This window comes from Poecilia reticulata, chromosome 3 (genome assembly GCF_904066995.2).
Source record: "Poecilia reticulata chromosome 3, P_reticulata-male-v2, whole genome shotgun sequence".
NCBI lineage: Eukaryota > Metazoa > Chordata > Actinopteri > Cyprinodontiformes > Poeciliidae > Poecilia > Poecilia reticulata.
In genome coordinates this window covers 16967925-16990696 of record NC_088832.1, presented here as the reverse complement: position 1 = coordinate 16990696, position 22772 = coordinate 16967925, and the positions used below count along the sequence as shown (strand labels likewise).

The 22772-nt window shown below is 38.1% G+C and overlaps 1 protein-coding gene across 11 annotated transcripts in view; it reads right to left on the bottom strand.

The window, feature by feature from the left end:
* Nucleotides 1–22772, bottom strand: part of plekha7b (pleckstrin homology domain containing, family A member 7b) — a 78762-nt gene that overhangs the window by 39814 nt on the left and 16176 nt on the right. For 9 of the 11 annotated variants that reach the window (XM_017304081.2, XM_017304082.2, XM_017304086.2 and 6 more), the window contains 2 exons: nt 6798–6881; nt 1059–1170 (listed from right to left, as the gene is read on the bottom strand). In XM_017304081.2, coding sequence (XP_017159570.2) covers nt 1059–1170; nt 6798–6881 — 196 coding nt within the window. Of the gene's footprint in view, nt 1–1058; nt 1171–6797; nt 6882–9390; nt 9439–20103; nt 20555–22772 lie in introns of those variants that run through there. The other 2 variants (XM_017304087.2, XM_081605162.1) reach the window with 2 other exon arrangements.

Below are 22772 nucleotides of genomic sequence, written 5' to 3'. Positions count from 1 at the left end.
AATTGTGTGGCAGCTTGGGTAAAGGAGGTCAATTGATTTTACCTATGTTAGATTACATTGACAAACAAAGCAAAACTGTGTTCATATGCAGTGCTGTGAAAAAGCATTCACTCCGTACAGGCTTCTTCTGTTTCTAGTCTTTCACCAAGATAAACAGAGTTAACAACAAATAATTTTGTAAAGGATGATCTCATTTATTCAGTTGCTCCTCCTGCACTTTTTTCAGATGCATACAACTAGAAATTATGTGTTTGGATATTATGTTTGTTCTGCTTAGCATTGTTTTTTCCTTTGGAACTCTGTCATGGATAAAAAAAAATGTCCCCAGTCTTTTTCTTGTATACACTGACCTAAACTGACCCACGTAAAGCTTACAGGGCTGCAGATTTTCTGACCTCCTGAATGAGTTGTTGATGACCTCTTAGAGGTGTGGCTTAATTGATTCCAAAAGCCTCAGAATTTTGATTAAACACTTTAAAAACTGAAATACATCACTTTCTTTCTCATCTGTTCTTGAATTTGTTTTTTGATGCATCTTGTGTTTTAGCCTACTTCTTGCTGAAGACAGTTGATTTCTTGATAATCCTGATCTGCCAGTATTTGGGTTTCCTCGTTGTTTAACAAAAGCAAACAAGCAAAAAAAAAAAAAAAAAAAGGACTCTTGATTTTGAACAGGATTTACAGAAAAGCAGGCATTGCAGGTGAAAGATCACATCTGAGGCATTTGCATTATAGTCACAAGAAAACAACCAACTTGCTTAAAGTCAAGATAGAGAAATGTATCTTGACTTGACTGTGGCATATATTATAGTCATGCATAAAAAGTTTTTTATTTTTTTGTGATTGCTCGATGATGACTTTGCTACATCCTTCACATGAATTCTCTGAAAAGTATTTTGGGTAGTTCTCTCCTAACGTGGAATGAAGATGAAAAATCATCACTTTTGTCACCCGCCTTAAAAATCGTGAAGCTCTTTAGTAAAACAAACCACAAAATGAAACCAAAACATAAACGTGCATCAGCTTAATTCCTTGCAAAATGATAAAATGAAGCTCACCTTTGATCCTGAGGCAACATCCACTGCAGCTGGGGTCACGGCCCTGGAGGACTCTGTGACCATGCTGGGTGACCTCTGATTGGCCGTTAGCTTGGACATGCGGGACTCTATCCTGCAGTTGACAGCACAGTGTGAATGAGAATGAGTAGCACAGACAGGATGAGGAGCCCGGAATAATGATGTGCTTTCTTAATTCCTGTAGTGACGAGCGGTGAAAAAGAGACACCAGGCATGTGCTGAGCTTTCACATATAAAAGGATGTGACTTGTTTCCTGACACCAACACAAGACCTGTCACAGCCAATGGCTTCTTTAGCAGGATGTTTTAGTTGGAGTGGAAACAGCTCAGTGGTACTTGGATATATCCCACAGAAAACATGCAATGCAAAAACAAACAAGAGGAAAACACACCCATGTTACACAATTGTTTGGGCAAATTATCTAATTCACAACTTATACGATCTCTAAAAATTGTAATTTTTTTAAAGGCTCAAGCAGAATCTATGTTTTTAATGACTGAAAATATAGCTGATTTTAAAAGGAGGAGAATCCTTGGACCACAGCCATTCTTACCATTAGCAGCTCCAGAGTTGCAGGCTGCACTGGCTAATTAAACACAGAAACAGCATAAAGAGTGAAAGTCTCTAATTGTCTTCGTGTAACTTTAGTAAAGCTGCCTGGTCTTTTTGTCTTGGAAGCAACTCCAGGCCACCTTTTTGTGCAGAACATAAAAGCTGCGCCATGATCTTATTTAGCCTTGCCTTTAATTTTATTTTAGTGTTAATGGTCTTTAACATCTGTGAAATAAAAACCTCACATTAACACATTCATGAAAATCCCAGGATTAATGATAACATAGTTCACATAGCCGAGCGGAACTGCAGTGTTCTTTCAACATCTTGTTTTAATGACGTAGATTTCTCACCAGAACATGACTTAGTTTAAGACAGTGTGTGACATTACATAAAGGCTTTATTTAGTTGCATATATAAAAACTCTCATTAATAAATACATATATTTTTAACAGCTGTCATCATAAATCTGTAGCGGAGACATCTAAATAACAGTGTAGCAGTGTTAATCTTCTGCCAAACATACGGTAGCGTTTTGCATATTGGTCAAAAAGTTCCAATTTTAGTCTCGTCTAACCACATGTTCTTCTTTCACATATTTCCTGTGTTCTTTTCTATCAATCCGAGTACCTTCTTGCCACCTTGATTTTAAATTACAGCTTTCCTCTTGAAACTCTTCCTCAGAGCTCAGATTTGTAGAGAGCTCATCAACTGGCTCTAACACTGACAGATTCGCCAATGAGAGCTGTGGATCCCTGCAGCTCCACCAGAATTACTATGGATGCTTTTCTGATTAATGCTCTCCTTGGGTTTCCTGCCTGTTCAGATGGAAAGATATGTCTTGATTTGCAGTTTGTGGGACGGTCAAAGCTTAAGATATTACTTTTATTCATCCCTAACCTGTTGGGTGTGTTTCCTAATCTTCATGGTGCTGTTGGTTCACTGATGTTCTCTGACACATGTCTGAGGTCTTCACAGAACAGATGAATTTATACCTGGATGAAATAATACACAGGTGGACTGTTGGTCACAAACTAACAATTGGTTGCCCTCATTTTGCTTCCACTTCATGCTTATTTTCTACTTTGTGTTTATCTAAGAGAAAAATAAATCATAATAAAATACATCCACGTTTCTAATTTCAAAGAGAAAAAAGTTTAAAGAGCACAAAAAGTATAAAAAAAACAACTTTTGTAAGGCAATGAAAACTTTTGCAGGGTACAGTATTTACCAGAACTTTGAAGACATATGCAAATAAATACCGTATTCAGAGCTATAATGAGATCAAGATTAGGCAATTTTCACCGACCAACAGCGTCTTATGAATTACTGGTTATAATTATTGCATCTTTACACAATATTACATCACATATTTTCAAAGACTTGCATCAGATCCTCTAAACAGAAAACTGGTTTCTGTAACAATAGATTTTAATTTGCTGAACATAACAATGAGAGAGTGAGGCAGGAGCAGGTATTTTAGAAATCACTGAGACTTAATCAGTGCATATTCAGACAACTTGCTCTCTTCGAGGTGGAAGTAAAATAAATCTAAGAAAAAGATGTGTGGATTGTTTTAGTTTTTTTATTATTATTTGAGTAAAAGTGAAAAAAAACAACTGATAAATCCTCTTAGTACAAACCAAAGTCATTTGCAACTGAGAGTTGTTTTTTTTAAGTTGATGCATTATTCATAGTTTTTTTTAAGGAAATGTATCAAGAAAAATGAGAAAAACTTCCCAAGTGTATAAATTTGTCAAATCAGAAGAATGCATAAATATATAATTCTCATTGCCTGGTATAAAATGTACTGCTGCACAATGTAAAATTAAGGGCAGCCCAACATCTCCACTCGTTATAACAGGAGCTTAATGTTAAGATCCCTAATTTTTCCTAATATTTTCACAGATGATTTATATCTCCAGTTTTTGTAAATCTCTGAACAGCCATTTCTGATTTCTTTGCAAGACTTATAATTGATGTTAATAATTCATTTATTTATTTTAGATTTGACAGTTCAAACAGCATCATGTTAAAGAGCATTTTTCTCATTAGCCGTGTTTTCATTGAACATATAATTGCACAGTCTGAAAAATAAATGACTTAATTTAATCCATCCAAAGAGGGATGGACATCAAAGGCCGAATCAAAAGCAGAATAGAGAGTTGAAGAGGAAACACTAGACACTTGGGCAACACTAGAGCAGAATACCTTCTCAATTTGGGTTGCTGCCAATATTTTTACAAGATGTTCCCTCTTGTAACTCGAGGATGCTGCCGTTTTATATGAAACGGTCATTGAAATAGTTTCCCAGGAGATTTGTTGTGCCATGTGGAAGACCAAGTCAATATTTCATGAAGTGCTGAGCAGAAGGGAGACAGGAGCTGTCCATGTTTTTCCAGGCTCGTCGGGGCATGACTGAAGTGACACGATGGAGTATTTGACAGTTTTAAATCCTTTTGATCGGTCGGTGGACATAAAAAGAGATAATTACCCGATCGCAGTGTAATTATCTATAAGGAAGACCAAGGCTTCTGGCTAGTAAAACACAGGTTCATTGACCTTTTTGTGGCCTCCACCAGCTGCTTCCTCCCCTCAAGACGTCCTCAATCTGATTTAAACCTCCGGGGACAACTCTGGCTTCCTCTTTACTGTGAGGGTAGTAACTCATGGAAACTTCATCTTAACTTAATAAGTGCAGAGTTAATCACTAAAATTTGCTATGATTACAAACAACATTTTGTATTAATTTCGAAGATAACACAAAGATACTTAAATTAAACATATTTTGCAGAGCAATGAGTTAACCTCACACTGGATGTCTCTATATGCACCTCCACATGTTTAAATAAGCAACATAAACATAAAGTCAACAGTACAACAACAATATAAAGTCATGTTTTCAACACTGTAAACATTCTGGTATAAACACAAAAACTGATGTATCTTGAGCCTTTTTAGTCTTCCCTTGGTTCGACGACGTAATGTTTTTTCACAGTGTATACGCAGGCTTTTTATTTTAACTGATCAGTCTAAGGCACTAACAAAGCAGTAACAAATAAATTTCTCTCAACTTGCTTTTATTTATGACATTATTTTATTACTGTCTCAAACACTGATCATGAATGAAAAATAATGAACTGATAGGTTTCTTGTTGCATGTTGTTGCTTTCAAAACTCTAAAGTATCAGTGGTACTTGGACAGATTTTGAGAGATTTTGCTCCCTGGTGACATGACAGCATCTCAAATGTGCAGCAAATATTTCTTGCTTTACTTGCTATACACAGTATCTCATTTAGTTATGTATTGCCTCCTGTGATAACTACTTCCTACTCTCTGGTGGAGAAACAAACCTTCAATCTTTGAAGTGAAGGATGACCATTTAATCATGGTTGTCTTGCCATGATTTAAAGAGAAGTTGATGTACCATAAACAGTAGCTTTCTAAAGAGAAAAAGCAATAAAATGCTACTTTAAAATACACTTTCTCCACCTGTGGTCCTAAATAGAATCTGTTTTCATAATTTACCTAAGAGAACAGACAATGAGGCAGTAGATTATTTTTAAGGTATCTTAAAGGTAAGGAACATTTCCAGGAGTATTTTCTGCAGCATATCTTTCTTCCCACTCTTGTTGCTGAATAAGCAAGTTACTTTGACTTTCTTATTTGTCCTTTTGTATTGTTGAGAACTATTTAATGACTGGCAACAAACCTGCTGTTCTAAGAACAATACCTATTTTCAACTGTTAGATCTGACTGCTACAAACTGCTTTTGCCTTTCTATGGCTTTCCAATTATGTTGTGTGTAATAGGGAGACAGCTAGTGCTATAAGTATTATTCTTCTTATGATGATAATATCTAAGTGAAACAACACGACCTTTTACCCCACTCAGATGATATGCAAATATGCAGCTTAAGAGAATTAATCTAAGGATGAAGGTGCATAATTTAAGGCATAAGTGACAAAGAGGATTGCAGAGAAATCCTACATCAACTTTTCATGAATGTCCAAAAGTCTCACTGATTTCTTCTTTGCCTACAGTGGAATGTTTAAATGCATGCAATGCATCAGATGACTCCAAACACCCAAAATAAAAATCACACACCTGCCGTCTTATATTGAGCTCTAAGCCTGCCATATATCACTGATGGGTTTCCAGAAGGAGCTTTATGCAAGTACATAAAAACAACAGTATACCCATCTGCCTTGCTAAGAAGAGTATGTGTGGTGGGGAATGAAAACAATCCAGTATTCTTATTTTAGTATATTTAACACAATGTAAATTTGGAGAAATATACTCAAAAAAATAAAGGGAACACTTAAACAACACAATATAACTCCAAGTAAATCAAACTTCTGTGAAATCAAACTGTCCACTTAGGAAGCAACACTGATTGACATCGGGGACCCTCGTCGGGTCAATCAGTGTTGCTTCCTAAGTGGACAGTTTGATTTCACAGAAGTTTGATTTACTTGGAGTTATATTGTGTTGTTTAAGTGTTCCCTTTATTTTTTTGAGCAGTGTAGTTGCGATTGTCCACATATCAATTTACCCTTTAAGCAAGAAAATTGACAGCAAGCTGCCTTGCCGTCTGGGTACTGGTGTATAAATGTGTGAACATATATGAATGTGGCCAAGTAAATGGGATTCGGTGTAAAAGTGCTTTGTGTTGTTGATGTGACTAGAAAATAACCGTGTCGGTTCAGTCAAGATGCCATTTACCAGGAAACAAAATGATAATCATTGTCATAAGTAGGCACAGCGATCATTCACATTCATTACTGTGGATACAAAAAAAAAAAAAAAAAGAATTCAAATACACTTATTAGTTGCGGTTTTACTGCAGTGTCATTATGATCACAACTAATGAGGTAATAGTGTGAAGAACAAAGATAATGAACTGCCAAAATCCAAAACTGGGGTCACATTATTACAGTAATAAGCGTCATTACAGTAGAGAATAAGTTCAGTTTGACTAATGAAGTTAGCGCACCAATCCGTCCTCCTATTCTCACTATGAAACAGCTACTGACAGTCAGATTGTAAGTGGCCTATAATAGCTTAACTGGGAGTAAATAAAAGGGGGATAACCAGCCATTTCCTTATTTTGTTTTATAAATATGTGCTTTCTACATTAAGGTTTTCAGAATAAAGAACATCTCACCTGTCTTGTAAGGTGTACTCTATGTTTTCAGGTGAAATCTGTCCAGTCACAGGATGCCGAAACGACGTGCTCCTCAGATTATGGCTGCAGACAAAACCAGAAAAGAACCGTCAAGTGAGGAAACCAGATGAGTACTTCAAAAAACATAAAATTATGTCTCTGAATGATCAGCTATAGCTTTTTTATTTTAGCTATTGGACTGGTTAAAGCGACAAATCCAAATTCTCTCCTCGGACATTGAAAAGTCTACGGTGGCACTGCAGCAAATATTCTTTTAGAGAAAGTTAAGGGCTCAGCAATCTCCCTCATCCAGCTCACTGGGCTTTATTGATTTCAACAAGATGGGGCCATTCATTGCTTTAACTAGAGCATAAACCCATCTTATTGTTGCAAGACACTGTAAGAACCAGAACAAATGCTGCAGATTAAAGTATTCCAAAACTAATATATTACCAATCTAAAAAAGCTTCGTTGTCAAATGAAAAAACAAAAAAGCAAAACACGATAGCAACCAAAACCTGTATAGTGTACTTTTTCCAGACTAGTCAGGCTTTAGTAATGTGCTTAAAGGTACAGTCTGCAGCTACTCAATCTTTTAATGCAACATTTCTAGTACTACTGTGAATGCACAGAAGAGAATTACAAAACATTATTTAAAGCAATATGTTGGAAACATATTTTCAGGACAAGTGTCGATTGCAATTAACAGCATGTAGCAGATGAAATAATATAGAGAGTTGAAGACAAATGACACTTCTATGTCTGACTTTTGCACATGATGTATTTAATTTCCCCCGACTCTGTTATCTTTCTCCGCAATTATCCTTCTATTCCTGTGCACCACCTGACTGAAGTTAGCTTCCAGAATGTCGCATTAATTCACAAGCTGCACGAAAGGCACTTAAAATATTTTTTTTCAAAGAACTCAAGAGATATATCATGCTGTATTAGAAAAAGTAGAATCCCCTAAAGAACAGCTGCTCAGTTTCAATCCAATAAAGGCACAGCAGGACACGAACAGAGCAGTTCCTCTGCATCACCATGCGGCAAGAGGAGGGAAATCCAACTGAACAGAGTGGGGAGACTTATGTCTTGACATTTCAGCGAAAGTTCAGACGGTTTTTGCTGCAGCCCCTTCACACCCGCCCAGACACGAAACGCTGGCATCACATTGACAACACATGCATTCATGATATATCCATGTTCACATTTACAGAACAACAACACAATTTGCACACGGGCTTCATTCAAGGCGGTAACAGCTTGTAACAACCCGAGCCACACTGTGCACACAAAGCACTGCACCAGCATTCCTCCCTCCCGGTAATTAGGAATCTGGATTCTTTTTGGGCTTTTGTTTTAGACGCATTATTTCTGAACTATTTGTCATGGAATTTGCAGCATTCGCCATGCACTGCAGCACAGTAGGCCTATTTATTTACAGCGCCATAGCTTTCTTTAAAGCGAGAAAGCACTTTGTTACACAGGGCGAGACGCACTCCTGATGTAACAGACTGTTTCATGTAGATGGGAAAAAAAAAAACATGATTGCCTCAAAAACCTTTCTATATAGCGCTTAATACATAATTCAAAGAAAATAAATGATCAACAGATCACTTAAATCTCTTTGAAAAGTCCTTTTATTTTCTATAAATTTAAGATTTGAGATTTAGAACTGTTTGTTTCCAAATTATTAGTGGTAAATTATTACCACAAATAATATTAAAGGGCAGACTATGCATTTTATACTGAAATAATTTTCAAATGCATCTTTCAGTACGCATTTTATACTGAAAATAATTTTTCTGTTACACAAATTGCCAATTTCTGAGAAATCTGTCTCAGCAAACCAGCAACTCCACTTGTACATTGCTGTGCGAGAGCGGAGTTTGTTTTGACCCAGATAAATGCAAAGATTGAGTGGCACCTCTGCGTGTGTTGATCTTTTAGAGGGCATCTTACTTCATTTCCAAGATATGAAGAAAAATGACCTAGCATGTGAAAACACAATTTGACCTTCTAAAACAACAGAAGAAAAATAAGGGTTTCATATAAAAAAATAAAAAAAACTGAGCTTGCTTCAAAGATAAAGTAGGGCTGCCTCTGTGTGAGAAGCAGGTAACCTGAGAACAGACTGGCATCTTGTTCTACATATTTCCACAGAAAAATGCAGAAGCTTAAATTATAATCAGAACCATGTGATCCTCCTCTCGATGTTCCAACCACTGAAGTTAAAATCTATGGTTCAGCTCTGGAATGCCATTTCATTTTTTCCCCCCCAGGAAAAACAACAGTCTCAGGTTAAACCTCGTCAGACTAGAGCACTGACTCCTGGCAGCACAACTCCAAGCAAGCCTCTGAACGCCTCTTTCCTTTTCACATTCAGGACAAAAACAAAAAGTACACAAAGGTATACAACTTTCTCCACAAAAACACATCCATTCTATTTTAGTCTACCCACAAAAACTTTTGCTTTGTGAAAAAAAAAAAAATTAAAAATACCCCTGAAAAAGTCTGGATTGCTCTGCTACAACTGCACTTCTCCTTCGCAGTACACTCCTTCCTACAATACACGCAGTCCGGACATTCTCACCTGTTGTGAGATTGCGAGTCATCATAAATAAGCTGCTGGACTTGCTGCGGAGCTGCGTGCCCCGAAAATCCCCCTGGAGTTAATGTGGCAGGTGAAAGATGCAGAGCGAGTGTCTCACAGCAGCTGTTCTCCACCAAGAGCAGGGTGAAGTGGAGCCAGCAGAGTGTGGGCTGAAGGGGGAGCTCTTAATCTCCAGTTTCTGGTGTCCGCAAGAGCTGATGAACAGAACCATCTCCCTGCCATCATGGGATAAGCCTCAATGGCTTATCAGATGCTCCCCTGCGCACGTTTTCTTTTTTTTTTCCTCCCTCCTCTTTTCACCTCTCGCTCTCTTTCTCAGAATTAATTAAACATAATCATTTTCAGAAGAACGCAAGCTATGCAGCTCCTTCTGAAGAACTCATAGGACGGCACCTTATACTGTACATGTTATTGAAAGGCTGTTAATAGAGCCGTGGAGTGGCGATGAAAGGACGTAAATAGCTAAATCATCACTCAGAATTTATCGTTGGGCAATTCATATAAAATGTCATTATCATGACAACCTGATCTGCAGCAGCTGCTGTATTCAATTTAGCAGGTTGAGATGAGAATTATGGATATTCAATCACTGACTATGTTGTTGTTCAGCAAAAATCCTGAATGTCAGAATCAATGTGCTGACATATGTTTTTGCGTTTTGATCTACATTATGTCCTGAACTTGTTAGTTGTCTTCAAGGGTAAATTCAAGGTGCCTGATTTCTCTGAGAGTTATGCTTAGAGGGGTTATGCCCTAGTCCTATTGAATGCAGGAAAGCAGGGGACACCAACATGTAGTAGGTCGGTGACAAATGTTAACCTTCAAAGGTGAGCTATAAATAAGCTTAAATCATCAACTACAATTGTGCAAATTAATTGCAACAGTTTCACTCCAGGGTTCTCTTTGGGTGCACCAGCTTCCTACCACATGTCCAAACCTCAGTTTCTCTAAATTTGCCTAAGGTGTGACCGCATGAATATTTGTTTCTGTGCAGGTATGTGGCGACCTGTGCTCGCTCCCTCTCTACCCTGTAAGGATGGATTTAAAAATCTAATGGATGTTAATCTGTGCTTTCTTTTTTTGTTTTATTATTATTGTAGAGAGTACCTTTTCCAAGTTAACCCTTTAACTTATTCCATCTTACAGTGACAACTTACCTCTTAAGAGGTCATTAATTACCTGAAAACCTGCGACGTTGTCAAGTACTTAATGATGTGACTACAAGCTGGGTCTCTAGCTGTGGAAAACCACATTGGTTCTTTAAAAAAAAAAAAAACACCTAAAAAACTGACTATAGCGCAGACCTGCTTAAACACTTTCACGAGAAAACTCTCACATGCCCATCAGGTAAAGTGAATGAAGATCTTTCCCCAATGTCTAAAGCAGGGATCCTCTAAGTTGTGAGGCACAATGGGGAATCACTGCACTTAAACTTGCTTCTAACTGTGAATAAAGGGAAAGTAAGTGTTTGGCAATAAGATAACCATCATGCCATTTAATTAAGTAGGGCTGCTGACTTCATTTCCACACCAGTAGATACAACAGCAATAAAAGAATCATTGACATCAGAAAGTTATTAGAGCATGGATGAGATGTTTCAGAAAAATCTAAAGAATCCAATAAAGCCAATGGCTGCATATGCATGTGGATTACAAGCCAAAGAAGGAGAAAATAAAACAAAAACATAGCTGAACCCAGTTAGTCATTCATGCATCTGCATAAGATACCCACCCCAGGCAGTATGAATGCCCTTGAGTGTGCAGAAGGATATTATATAATTGGAAACAGATATCATGGTTCTCCAGGAACAGAACCTGCAGCAGCTCGACCCCAGGAGGCAAAAAATAATTGCACAATCTAAACCAAGAAAAAGGAAGCCATATAGGAGATAAGTATTTGGCTGTAGGAATAGTTATAAACAAACACTGCAGCAGCCCAGTTCAGCCGTAAATCCATGCCATTCGGAGGAAAACTATTTTGGCCGTCTTTACAAACAGTTAACACAACGAGCTGCGCTGCGACTCTCAATCATTCCTCTCATTCACTCGTGTTCACCTTCAAACTGCCCAATGTCAAAACCTGCAGTGTGACAGTTTTACAACTCCAGATGATGCCAGGTCATCGCTCTGCACACATGTGTGGTTTAAAATAAAATAAGCAAGCTTGTAATCATTCAGCAAAAACACCATAGCGGTGCTGGGTAAACAAGTCCAATGCAGCAAACAAGCAGGTGCACAGACTTGCCAGTGGCTAAGTCTCCTATCAGACAAAGGGTTTGGCAGAAATTGAAAGAACTCCCCCCTTATCAACATTCAACTCACACAATTCTGACTCTGCACATTTCATTGCAGTCACAATCGCCCGTTATGCCATTTTGTTCCACACCATAACTAAGGAAACAGTTTATTGTATTCTACTAAATGTAAGAGAGACCTGATTAAAATCAGCACTGAAGATGCTAGGAAGCAGAAACCAATAACTACTTGCAATAAATGGCTGATATTGATATTCAACATACCACACTCGAAAAAAAGTCTTGTTGCGTCTATCTTTTGAACTAAGGGATTATTGTTCAAAATCACTTGGTGCAACGTCCCACATTCATTAGAAAAAAATCCATTCCTAACAAGCAATTTGAAACAATCCTTTAAAAATATTTGATTTTAAGGTTAATCTAAAAAAAAAAAGAAAAAAAAAAACTTTCATAACCATTTAACCCACCATTCAGAAAGGGAAGTATAATATTAGCTACAGGGCTTTGTGCTGCTCAGAAATAAATCAATGAAAAGGCTCTGCAGTTTTAAGTCAATCACACTGACAGATTCAAGCTGCATCCAACTCAATGAATACATTGAGTTGGATGAGCAAAACATATTTGCTCATCTCTTCAAACTGACTAGCATGAATTGTCAAGGTTTAAGTAGGAAATTAGGCAGGCAGATGAGATGTGTAGTATGTAAATAAATCAGTTCTCTTACATAAAAAAAACTTATTCAATCAAAGTCAATGTCCAACAGTTGTATCACAGATTTACCTCTAGGTGTTGAAGGAAATGTCTTTAGCATGAAGAATCCACATGACAACTGCTTTTAGATTTGAAAAATACATTTATGGAGCATCTGTTTTAAGCGCAGTCTACGTGATGTTTTAGAGGCTGTAAAACTAATAATGCAGCAATATCCACCTCAACTTAAACTATTTACATTTTAATTTGTTTTTATGTATAACCAATTTCATCAACTCATTGACATTTCTCATTGATCATTTATATTATTTCACAAAGAAGTAGTCGAGAAACCAGTAGAAAAGCAGCTTTAGAACTGAAATTAACTCTTTTACAATGTTCCAGTGGACATGACGGTAATAGTAAGTTGGAAGATAACCACTACAGTTTTCTTTGACGTTGTTCCAGCGCTATAAAATCCCTTTAATATAATGGCAGACAAAGTAACAGACTGTCTAAACTTATGTCTTTTCTGCACGAATAAAATCAAGTCACGTTTATTCAGTACATTTCAACAAGAAGGCAGTTTGAATGTACAGTTTGTACACCGGATAAACATAATGAGGTAACCAGTTATGAAACAATAAACACTGCATTTTTTTTTTCCAAAAGCCAGAATCAAAATTAGACTTTAATCTCATTGTACATGTTTACAGAGACAAACAGTAAATTCCAATTCTAAATACTTTTAGTCACATTGAAAATCACACACTAGCCTGTACCTGCAGAGAATCAGCACAGTGTTTAATCCAACCCCAGATGATATCCTTGTAAAAGCTCGGTCCCTTTAATGGGCACATTATCAAAACAGTTCTGTTTAGAGAATAATATAATAAGAACACCATTGCATATTCAATTACTCTAAACGTGATAAAATGAAGGGATTCTGATCAAAACTTTAGCCTACCATAAAACAACAAAATGAGAATAGCCAAATCAATATTTACCCAATTTTATCAGTTCACCATTGATCGCAGGTTAAAGGTGTTCTGCTCTCCTATACCAAGTCACACACATGCATTTTACACACTCTCTCAGAGGACTGACTCAAGACTTTTCTTAGACGTCTGAGACTCTGTCACGTTAGATTATTAGAACCAAAGGCCGCTTTATATTTAAAAGCCACAAAATATTGAGAATTGCCGACCTTCAGCCTCTATTTAACATTAAGCAACTTGTATCTAAGAATGCAGATCAGATGGAGCTGTAAGTGGGTGCCACACATTAAAACAATAAAGGTGAATTGAATCAGATCTAGGTTGCCACAGCAGACGTAGCAGGGAAGTGCAAATTTATGTCATCAGGTCAGTAAAAGTGACCCGTCATTCTGAATGCCACATGGTGAAGGGTTGCATAAATGTCTCAGAAACATTTCTAATTGTTAAACTTTGGTATAAGGGAAAGGCGTGTTCTGTGAGGCGGCAGCTCAGTTGGAGACTGCAGTGCCGAAAAGGGGCTTTGTAAAAATAGGCAGTGCTTTGTGGCAGCAAATGTTTATCTGAATGGCTGCCACAGGAGAAACATGGATGAAAGAATCAAAGCAACAATCCAGGAATGATGAGCAAATAACATAAAAAAGCTCAAAAAGTTTATTTAAACATCCCCCCTTTCACCTCCGAGTTAAATTCACAAGTTTTCAATTTAGCCTGGAAAAAAAAAATATCGAAACATTGCCAACTGTTAAAAGAGAAAGAGCCAAATTTAATATTATGCGCTTTAGTTATATTAATTACACTTTTTTTTTTTTACATATTTTTCTACATAGCAAGACAAACGGAGGGTTTACCTGTGCACAAGTTTAAGCAAAAATCTTTCTAATCTGAAATGACTACAATTAAATTTTACATTGTAATGACTACAACATTGGACTGTATAATCCATAAGGACATAATCAATAAAAACTGATTGCAACATTTCCCAAAGATGTTTATTGTCCGTTACGTGTATGTGCTTCATCACAGCAAAGAGAGGTTTACAGCAGCCAGGGAGGAGTGTTGCTATAGCAAAGACAACCTACTTGTCAAAACATGTTGAATTTGGGGTCAAGGCAAACGATCGTAGGTCAGATGGAGGCCAGGCAGTACCTTCTCTCTAAACACTCAAGGGCCTGCCACTGACAAAGCACATTAGCAGATCAAACACAGAGAAAGTGTCCCTCATTAGAAAAATTATTTATGGCAGGATTTTCCAAACCTAAGTAAAAAGTATTTCTGGCCTTAAGACTAATATTAATTATTTTAACGTAGAGGATTTTTAGATAGTTACAACTTACCACAAAAAATGTAACTGAAATGAGGCGTAGTTCTTAGACTACTGTCTTTCAGTGGAATAACATGATTAAAAAGTACAAAAACAAATAAGCCTTGTTAAAAAGTCGGAGGACATTTTTCCTCTTATTCCTTGAAACTCCATGTTTCCTTTGAAATCTTTTGAATTACATCCAATGTTTTATTTTAAGACAGTAGAGGATATGCCAACAACAGCTAATTGCTGTTTCTGGCATATAGTTCTTGCATTTTGCTGCATTTGTCCTTGTTATTTCTGCACAGAACACCATCAGAGCAGCCATATTCCATACAGATAGAAAACATTTTCATTCATCAGTCTTTGGTACATGCATATGTACAGGTAAAGTGCCATAAGAAGCCACCAGCTTGTTCTGAATTAGATTAAAATGCTGCAGCACATAGCTGGCGGTATATCCATCCATCAATCCATTTTCTTTACACCCTTGTCCCTAGTGGGGTCGGGAGGTGCTGGTGCCTATCTCCAGCTAACGTTTCAGGCGAGAGGCGGGGTCACCCTGGACAGGTCGCCAGTCTGTCGCAGGGCAACACAGAGACACACAACCATGCACACACACACTCACACCTAGGGACAATTTAGACAGACCAATTAACCTGACAGTCATGTTTTTGGACTGTGGGAGGAAACCGGAGTACCCAGACAAAACCCACGCATGCACAGGGAGAACATGCAAACTCCATGCAGAAAGACCGGGGCCGGGAATCGAACCCAGAACCTTCTTGCTGCAAGGCAACAACTCTACCAACTGCGCCACTGTGCAGCCCAGCTGGCGGTATAGTTACATAATTTGAAATAAAATAGAAAAGTTTGTTTAGATGTTGCAAAATGCTAATGTAAATCAGTGATAATTATTATTTTACAAAGAAAACTACACAAACAAATAAAGAGGAAATTGCGACTTACCTGTGGGGTGTAAATTATTCTCCCATGCAGTTCAACTAAATTTAAGTGAACAAAATCCCACATCTCTGGCATAAAACTGTCCGAGGAAACTACATGCTTACATACAGTGCACACACTTCCCTCAGAGTACAGAACACAAATTGCATATGTTCATGTTCAGATTATCTATTTGATCTCTAAACCCCGTAATCCGGCAAACATCGAAAATAAATCAGACAACCCCAAAGGACTCAGATGATAAACTGGAGCAAATTGCAGTTGAAACACTGAATGAGGTGCAGAAAATAAAGTTCTTACTTTCCCGTTTTAAAAACAGAAATCCAATGCTAGATAACACTGCATTACTTCAAGATAAAGATTAAGAGAAGAACCATAATTTGTTGCTTGTTTTTAATATTTTTTACTTTTAGCACTCCCCAATGCAGAAACATGAAATTGCTTAACACCTTGAAGCACAAAACTACAATTTCAAATATTAAAAAGTCTGGTTACATAATGAAGTATTCGAAAAATGAAGAGGGGACACCCACCCCAACCCCATCCTCCTTTTTGCATTCCTTAACTGTGTGCTACTTATAATGTGAAGAAGCAAAACAAGACAGGCATAGCTCAACTCCATTGTGTTCTTAGGGATTATCCTCACCAGGCTAATCCCCGTTTCCCTGTGCACTGAATGAAAAATAAAAATGTTGCTTGCCGGTAGTTTTATTCAAAAAGACAGAACAGATAAGCAGCCAGTGGATCGTCTAGCAGCTCATGTTGTAAAACATGTCTAAATCCTTTCCACCATCGTGTCAAATCCCACTGTTATGTCACTGCCCTTTGCAGCACACACAGCCATACACGAAAAGCAATGATGAAGATAATTTCTTATAATTAGTACAGTCTATTCATAAAGCACAATGTCAACAGTACAAAAGAGGTTGGTATTTTTACACAAAAACAAACATGGCCGATTTATAATCGGATCAGTTCATTCCAATGACAACTCATGCTGTTACAGTTAAACTAGTTGAAAGACCAATGGGATTCAAGTATGACACAGATAGACATCAGTAGAATAAAATCTAAGGAACCACTGGTCATTAAAATGACAACAAATGAGTCTAATTTGCTACCAAACATAACGCTAATAATACCTAGCTTTAAACTTATTACAAAAGAGCATACATCTCACAATACCAAAATGAAGCTTATGGAAGCACAATAACTATAGAACACCATAACCAAAGAAAATCACTAACATTCAAAAAGGAGTGAGAAGAAGCATGGCTTGTTGTCCTTAACCCCATTAAGGTTGTTAATGCGATAAGGCAGGTGCAAAGTGTTGTTGTTTTGCTAAAACTATCCACTGCTGAACCCAAAAATCTGTTTTCTGTCAGTGCAATTCAGGAAAAACCCACTCAGTGTGTGTAAAAAGCGCCAGTTTACACGCCATGACCCCAAGCCGGAAACAGAGCAGCACATTTCACAGCAACAGCCCAATCTTTTTACCAGCTCAAGCGTGCACAGCTTGCCTATAAGACTTTATCAGCAGAGAATAACAAATAGAGCTCTGATCTCTTGTTAAGACAGACAAATGCTTTCCTCTCCACTTACAATCTCTCCTTTGTGAAACATAAAGACTGTGTGTACGCGTGTCAGTGAGAGTGTTGAATCTAGGCTACCTGTGTTCAGATACACCTCACAGGGAACTCTCCCCTTGTGCTTGTCATTACAGAACCTGAGCACCAAAGACACAGAAACAGATGAAGCGCAGCCACCGAACACACTCCCACTGGGGCTTTACATTACCGTGATGCACATGGAAACAGCAACATGCAGCTATTCCATGACTGCAATGCTGAATGGTGATAGAAACACTGTTCCACACCAGAGATCTGACACACACTACCCCTCAAAATGCAAAAAAAAAAAAAACGTACTCACAAAGTTGTAAAAGCAAATGAAACTTTCCTTTGAATGACCTTTTCTTTAGTATCGTTTCAGTGCATAAGCTTTTTTTTTTTATTTAAACCCAAAGTCTGAGGCCCACCCATACCTCAAAGGAGAGCAGCTATCACATTATCTCGCTTTTACAAGGGAATTAAACGGAGGGATTAAATAAATCATGCTCCACTTGGCCAGGAGAGGGTAACAGAAATTAAAGGCTAATTTTAGCCGTCTGCAGAAAAGCTTGCAAGCGTCGTATCGGTATAGGACAGAGGTGGGGCTGCGAGCGACACACAAGCTCTGAAAACCCCAATTGGCTTTCAGGAAACATCCCTACCCTGGAATTTCAATCCCACTCACAGGCTGATCTAAATCACAGTGTGGGGAATTTTAAAGGTTATAGCACTCATTTAAAGTGAATACTCGCCCTTTTTACTTGAACCATCTGTGTCACGATCATGCGGATACGTAGGAAGTATCAAGTCTCCCTGGAAATTTGCGGCTAGTCTGTAAGTTAGGGAGAGGTCACCTCCTCTCTCCTGTATTCGCTTATTATCAGCGCACGGTGCCTTTTATGAGTGTCGTTTTTCCAGGATGGAGTGATTCAGATGCTGAGGCAAAGGCATGACCTCTGTGTTAGGTTAGCAATTACAGTAAATGAATCCCAGCAACCTTTAGTTGTATTTCACACTGATTAAATAAAAAAATGAAAAAAAGATCTTGCTTAGGTGAGCTCGAGTAACCTTCACCGAGTAAACAGTAAATCAGATGTTCAGAGAACCAGACCAATATCATAGGTGACATCATATTATCAATGAAAAAGAACACTGAACAAAGACCTGCAGGAAAATGACAAGAGGTCAAAGAATGAACACGACTTAGCTTAATATACTTATAGCTATATATGTACTGCAGGAAAAACAGTATTGATGGGAGCTGGCCCAAATGGTCATCTATTACTTGCTGATTACAGGTGAAATCTTTCAGTATGGTGTTCCCAGTTCTCTGCCTGTGAGGCTGAGAAAACAGCAGGAGGGCTCAACGATGGGGGAGAATACGCACGGATGATAAATTGGCTAAGTAACCTTATCGCTTCAGCTGACAACAAGACGCTGCCAGAATGTTAATAGGTTTTGTATGGTTTGCATGTTTATGTGCATCTTTTTCACCTCATAACCTAAAATGTTTACATATTTGACAGAAGAATCAGTATATAAATGGTCCAAAGATGCAATATATAATGGTTGGGTTTATTTCAAATGATGCTAGAGCTTAGCATGCAAATGGATACAAGAAGAAAAATATGTTGGCTTTATCTTTAAGGAAGCTGAAATTGAGCATGTTCCAGTGGAAAAAAGGCAACTCAACCAGTTAATACCAGTGTATTAACCAGTTAATACAGTTAATACCAGTGTATTAACCGGTTAATACCACTGTATTAACTGGTTGCTAAATGTGATCATTCCTCAAGCAGTGCTACAGGGTTCTGGCAGGAGAATAACCTTCAGTTTTACATGCAACCCGTCATGGGCAGCAATGCATCAGTGAAGAACCAGTTTGTCAATTAATACTCCATTTAGAACAGGAAGAAGCAGCAAAACATAGGTGAAAAACTGTGGCAAAAATTGGCAAAGGAGCAAACTACCACTTGAATCTCTCTGTATGGGTACACACGCATGGCAAATTGATAAAATTATTTTACTGTACTTTATTTTTTACTGAATAAAAACCATAACCATGAGATTTTTCAGTGAACACATTTGTTTTCGGAACCAAGACGAACATTTTCTCAAAGAATCTACGAAACAAATGGTGGCTCGTAAAAATGTTGAGGTGCTGGTAAAAAGTTTATTTCCAGTTGCAGTGACTGGTGCACAAACTTTTCATTTTCATCCCTTGACTCAGTTCAAATGTAGATCGTATGGATAATGTGCAGTAGATGTAGAAAGTGCAAGTATCAATAACCTAGGTGCATCTCTTTGTGTGTATGGAGGTTGTGGTGAGGGATGGTGCTGACTACTGGCATCAAGAAGATTGCAATGCAGTCCTATATTAAGAGGCACATTCCTTTGAAAACTGTCTCCCTGGTTTACTCCGATAAGGGAAGTACTGCATCGACCCTCTGCAACAGACCGTTCGGGCTACAGATGCATCCCTCACTAACCATAATAACCTTAGAGATCATAGTTGTGCTTACATCAACACACATATCAGTGTCCTGGGATCGTGAAGCACTGCAGTGAGCTGCTCTCCTCTCATTCCTGAAAGGACAGCTTGCTTGGTACACACTGATAAACTCTCTGCAGGCGACAGAGAGAAACAGCAGCCTTCATTTGTTGTTGAAACAACAAATGAGGGATACATTTCAGCATGCATGCAAATGCTCCTTAAAGCAGACAGTCCGCATACAGCCACTTTACCGGCATGCAAGCCAAAGCACTTTTTTTTACCCCGCAGCTGCTGGACAGCTTCAGCAGACATTTCCTGAGCGTTTCAGTTGCACTACAGTCCTGCATATGTGTTAGCAGAGGGGCTGGGATACACACCTGCAAGTCGCCCCACACTCTGGCCACCTCTTGTAAGGGGCGTGGGAGCTCGATTGTCCTGGCTTGCCCAGCATGTTAGCTGCAGGTCTGCTATTTGCCGTGTTGTGCTCGTCTCTGTGGTGCTTGAGTGTGTGTGTGTGCACTTCACCCAGCTGGTAGTGCTGCTGATGCTGACGTCCTCTGCTGCGCTCCGTGGCGTCAATTCATTCAAAACAACCCGCTTCCCGCCTCTCCTGTGTTGTGGAGCTAAAAATACACACAATCGCCAAACTGTCCCTCCTCTCTGAGAGCCGCAATACACTAGTGATTGGGGGTTTTATGGCCACTCAACCACGCAGATCGATCTTGGATGAAGTTCAAAAGCACAAGTAGAAAAAAAACATCACTAACCTTAATCTATAAAATAATATTTAAATGTCTATTCCCTTCTAGTAATTGTATTCTTTCTCCCCTTTCTCCTACTTCTGTAATGACTGCGTCCCTCAGCAGAGCTCTGCTGTGTGCGCACCTCCCTGAACTGGACACTCTTTCTGCTTCATTCCCTCTGCAGTTATGCGGGAAATCCACAGCAGAAACTCAGAGAACAAGGACGAGGAAAGGAAGTAAAGTAGGAAGGAATGCAGGAATAACTTAAGTTACGAGTGTTAAACTTTTCTATCTTTAACAGCTACGCTTTTGGATAATAGATACATTTATTTTCTGTACACTGCTTGGCTTTCCTTTCAAAAATGTGGGTGAAAATAATTTTTAATGCAACATGGGTTTTTCTGTTCCTTTTTCACATTACACAGCAGAGCTCTGCTATCCAAGAGGATCTCTGTAAACAGCTTAAACGGGAAATGCTGCCAGATTCATCCAGATGAGATGAACAGAGGAGTGTGCAAGTCAGAAACGCACAAAAAAAAACATGAGAAATGGAAGTGAATGCTGGGTTATGACCCAACAGCTGAGGAGACTGATGACTCCGTCATGCCACAATCAGCTGATATGGGAAGCTCTGCCATAGATGAAAAATGTCTTCCACAACCTCTCAGGACTCAGGGAGTTCAGATTAAAGTGACAATATCTGTATTCACACATATGCACATGAAGGGAGGGAGGGAGGGGTACATCCATCTGCTGGTGCCCTGGTCCTGTGTTGCCCTCAGCAAACTTCCATCCTCTGCTGCTCCTTCTCATCCATCTTCACCACGCCCTCCTCCCTCACATCTCGTTAACATACCTCAGGAGTCGCGGCTCTCACACAGCAAGTAAAAACCTCGTCAGCAATGTGATCACGGCACCAGTCTGACAGATCACTGTCCTTAATGGCCATTTGAACTGCACATTATTCATCTGTTGTGATTATTTTAACTATACAAAAAAAGGAAATGTGATTAAAAAAAATTAATTATCTTAAACAAGCGTAAATCATACGTAATGTAGAAGAAGTTATGATTCCTCTGGAAAACAAGGATCTACAAAGGGATTAAAGAAAAACATTTTGCGGGAATATTTTCCAGTTTTCACAAGCCGTTATAGAATTTGTTAACTGCATATTGTTGCAATTTTATACTTATTTTTATAAAACTTTTTTTTTTTTTTTTTTTAAGTCCACCATCTGGATGTGATTCAATGTGGCTGCAAATCCTCCAATTTCAGTTGAACAGCAGCAGCTGAAAGAGAATCTGCAGTGAAATGATCTTATACATTATGGATTGTTATGGATTTTGCTGCAAAGCTAAATATCACAACACATGCTACTCTAGACTTGTTTTCATAAATCAAAATAGAAATGGCATTTTGGAATGGGAACTGTTCACGGTGATCAATCGCCCAAATTTCACTAATCCTACCTATCCTATAATATTAGATAATTAAGTGTAAAATGATTTACAGCACTGGCAGATTTAGGTTTAAAGTAATCTTTTGATTTTATCAACCAGTTTCTTCTGGCAAGTAGTAATATTAAGGTTGCAGATTAGCCCAGCCAAAGTTTAGACTTGACTGAGAGTATGTAAGGAGCTCAATATTAGGGTGATGACAAGGAGGACTTCCAACTCAAGTACTTGGAGATCATCCCCAATAATATATTTTTCAGATTCCAATGGAAAGATGCAAGAAACTGGTCAGCAGTTAAGAGTTTGATTGCTCTGTTGCCAAAACAGACTTTTCAATTGGTTATTTAAAAAAGTATACATAATTTTGTACATGCCATTGTTTAAAAAAAAACAGGTAAAAAAAACAGATGAACTATTTTGTTCAAAATCAAAACTCCTTTTAAATTGTTTTATTTTCCTTTTGTGAGAGATGCCTCCATCATCTCCTCAGAATCAAACTGCCTGATTAAATAATAATAGTTTTAAATCTAAATCTGCGAGGGATATCAATAATTTTGAGCTTAACCGTACCGTTATCTGTGGTAAAAATAAGTACAATGCAATAAATTATAAAACGTTGTGCAAACTTTCACTTCTGTTTATATGCTACTTAGTCCAAATTTGATCATTTCACTTTCAAACCCCTCATGCTTCAAAGCAAAATATATGACTAATTAATCCAATGACTTCTTTGCAATTACTTTTTAAAGATTTGCTATTGCATCAAAACAGTTGAATATTGTATAAAAATGCAATATTTCTAGTCAGTCATTTCAGATTGTGAAAAATACATTATACAGAATCATCACA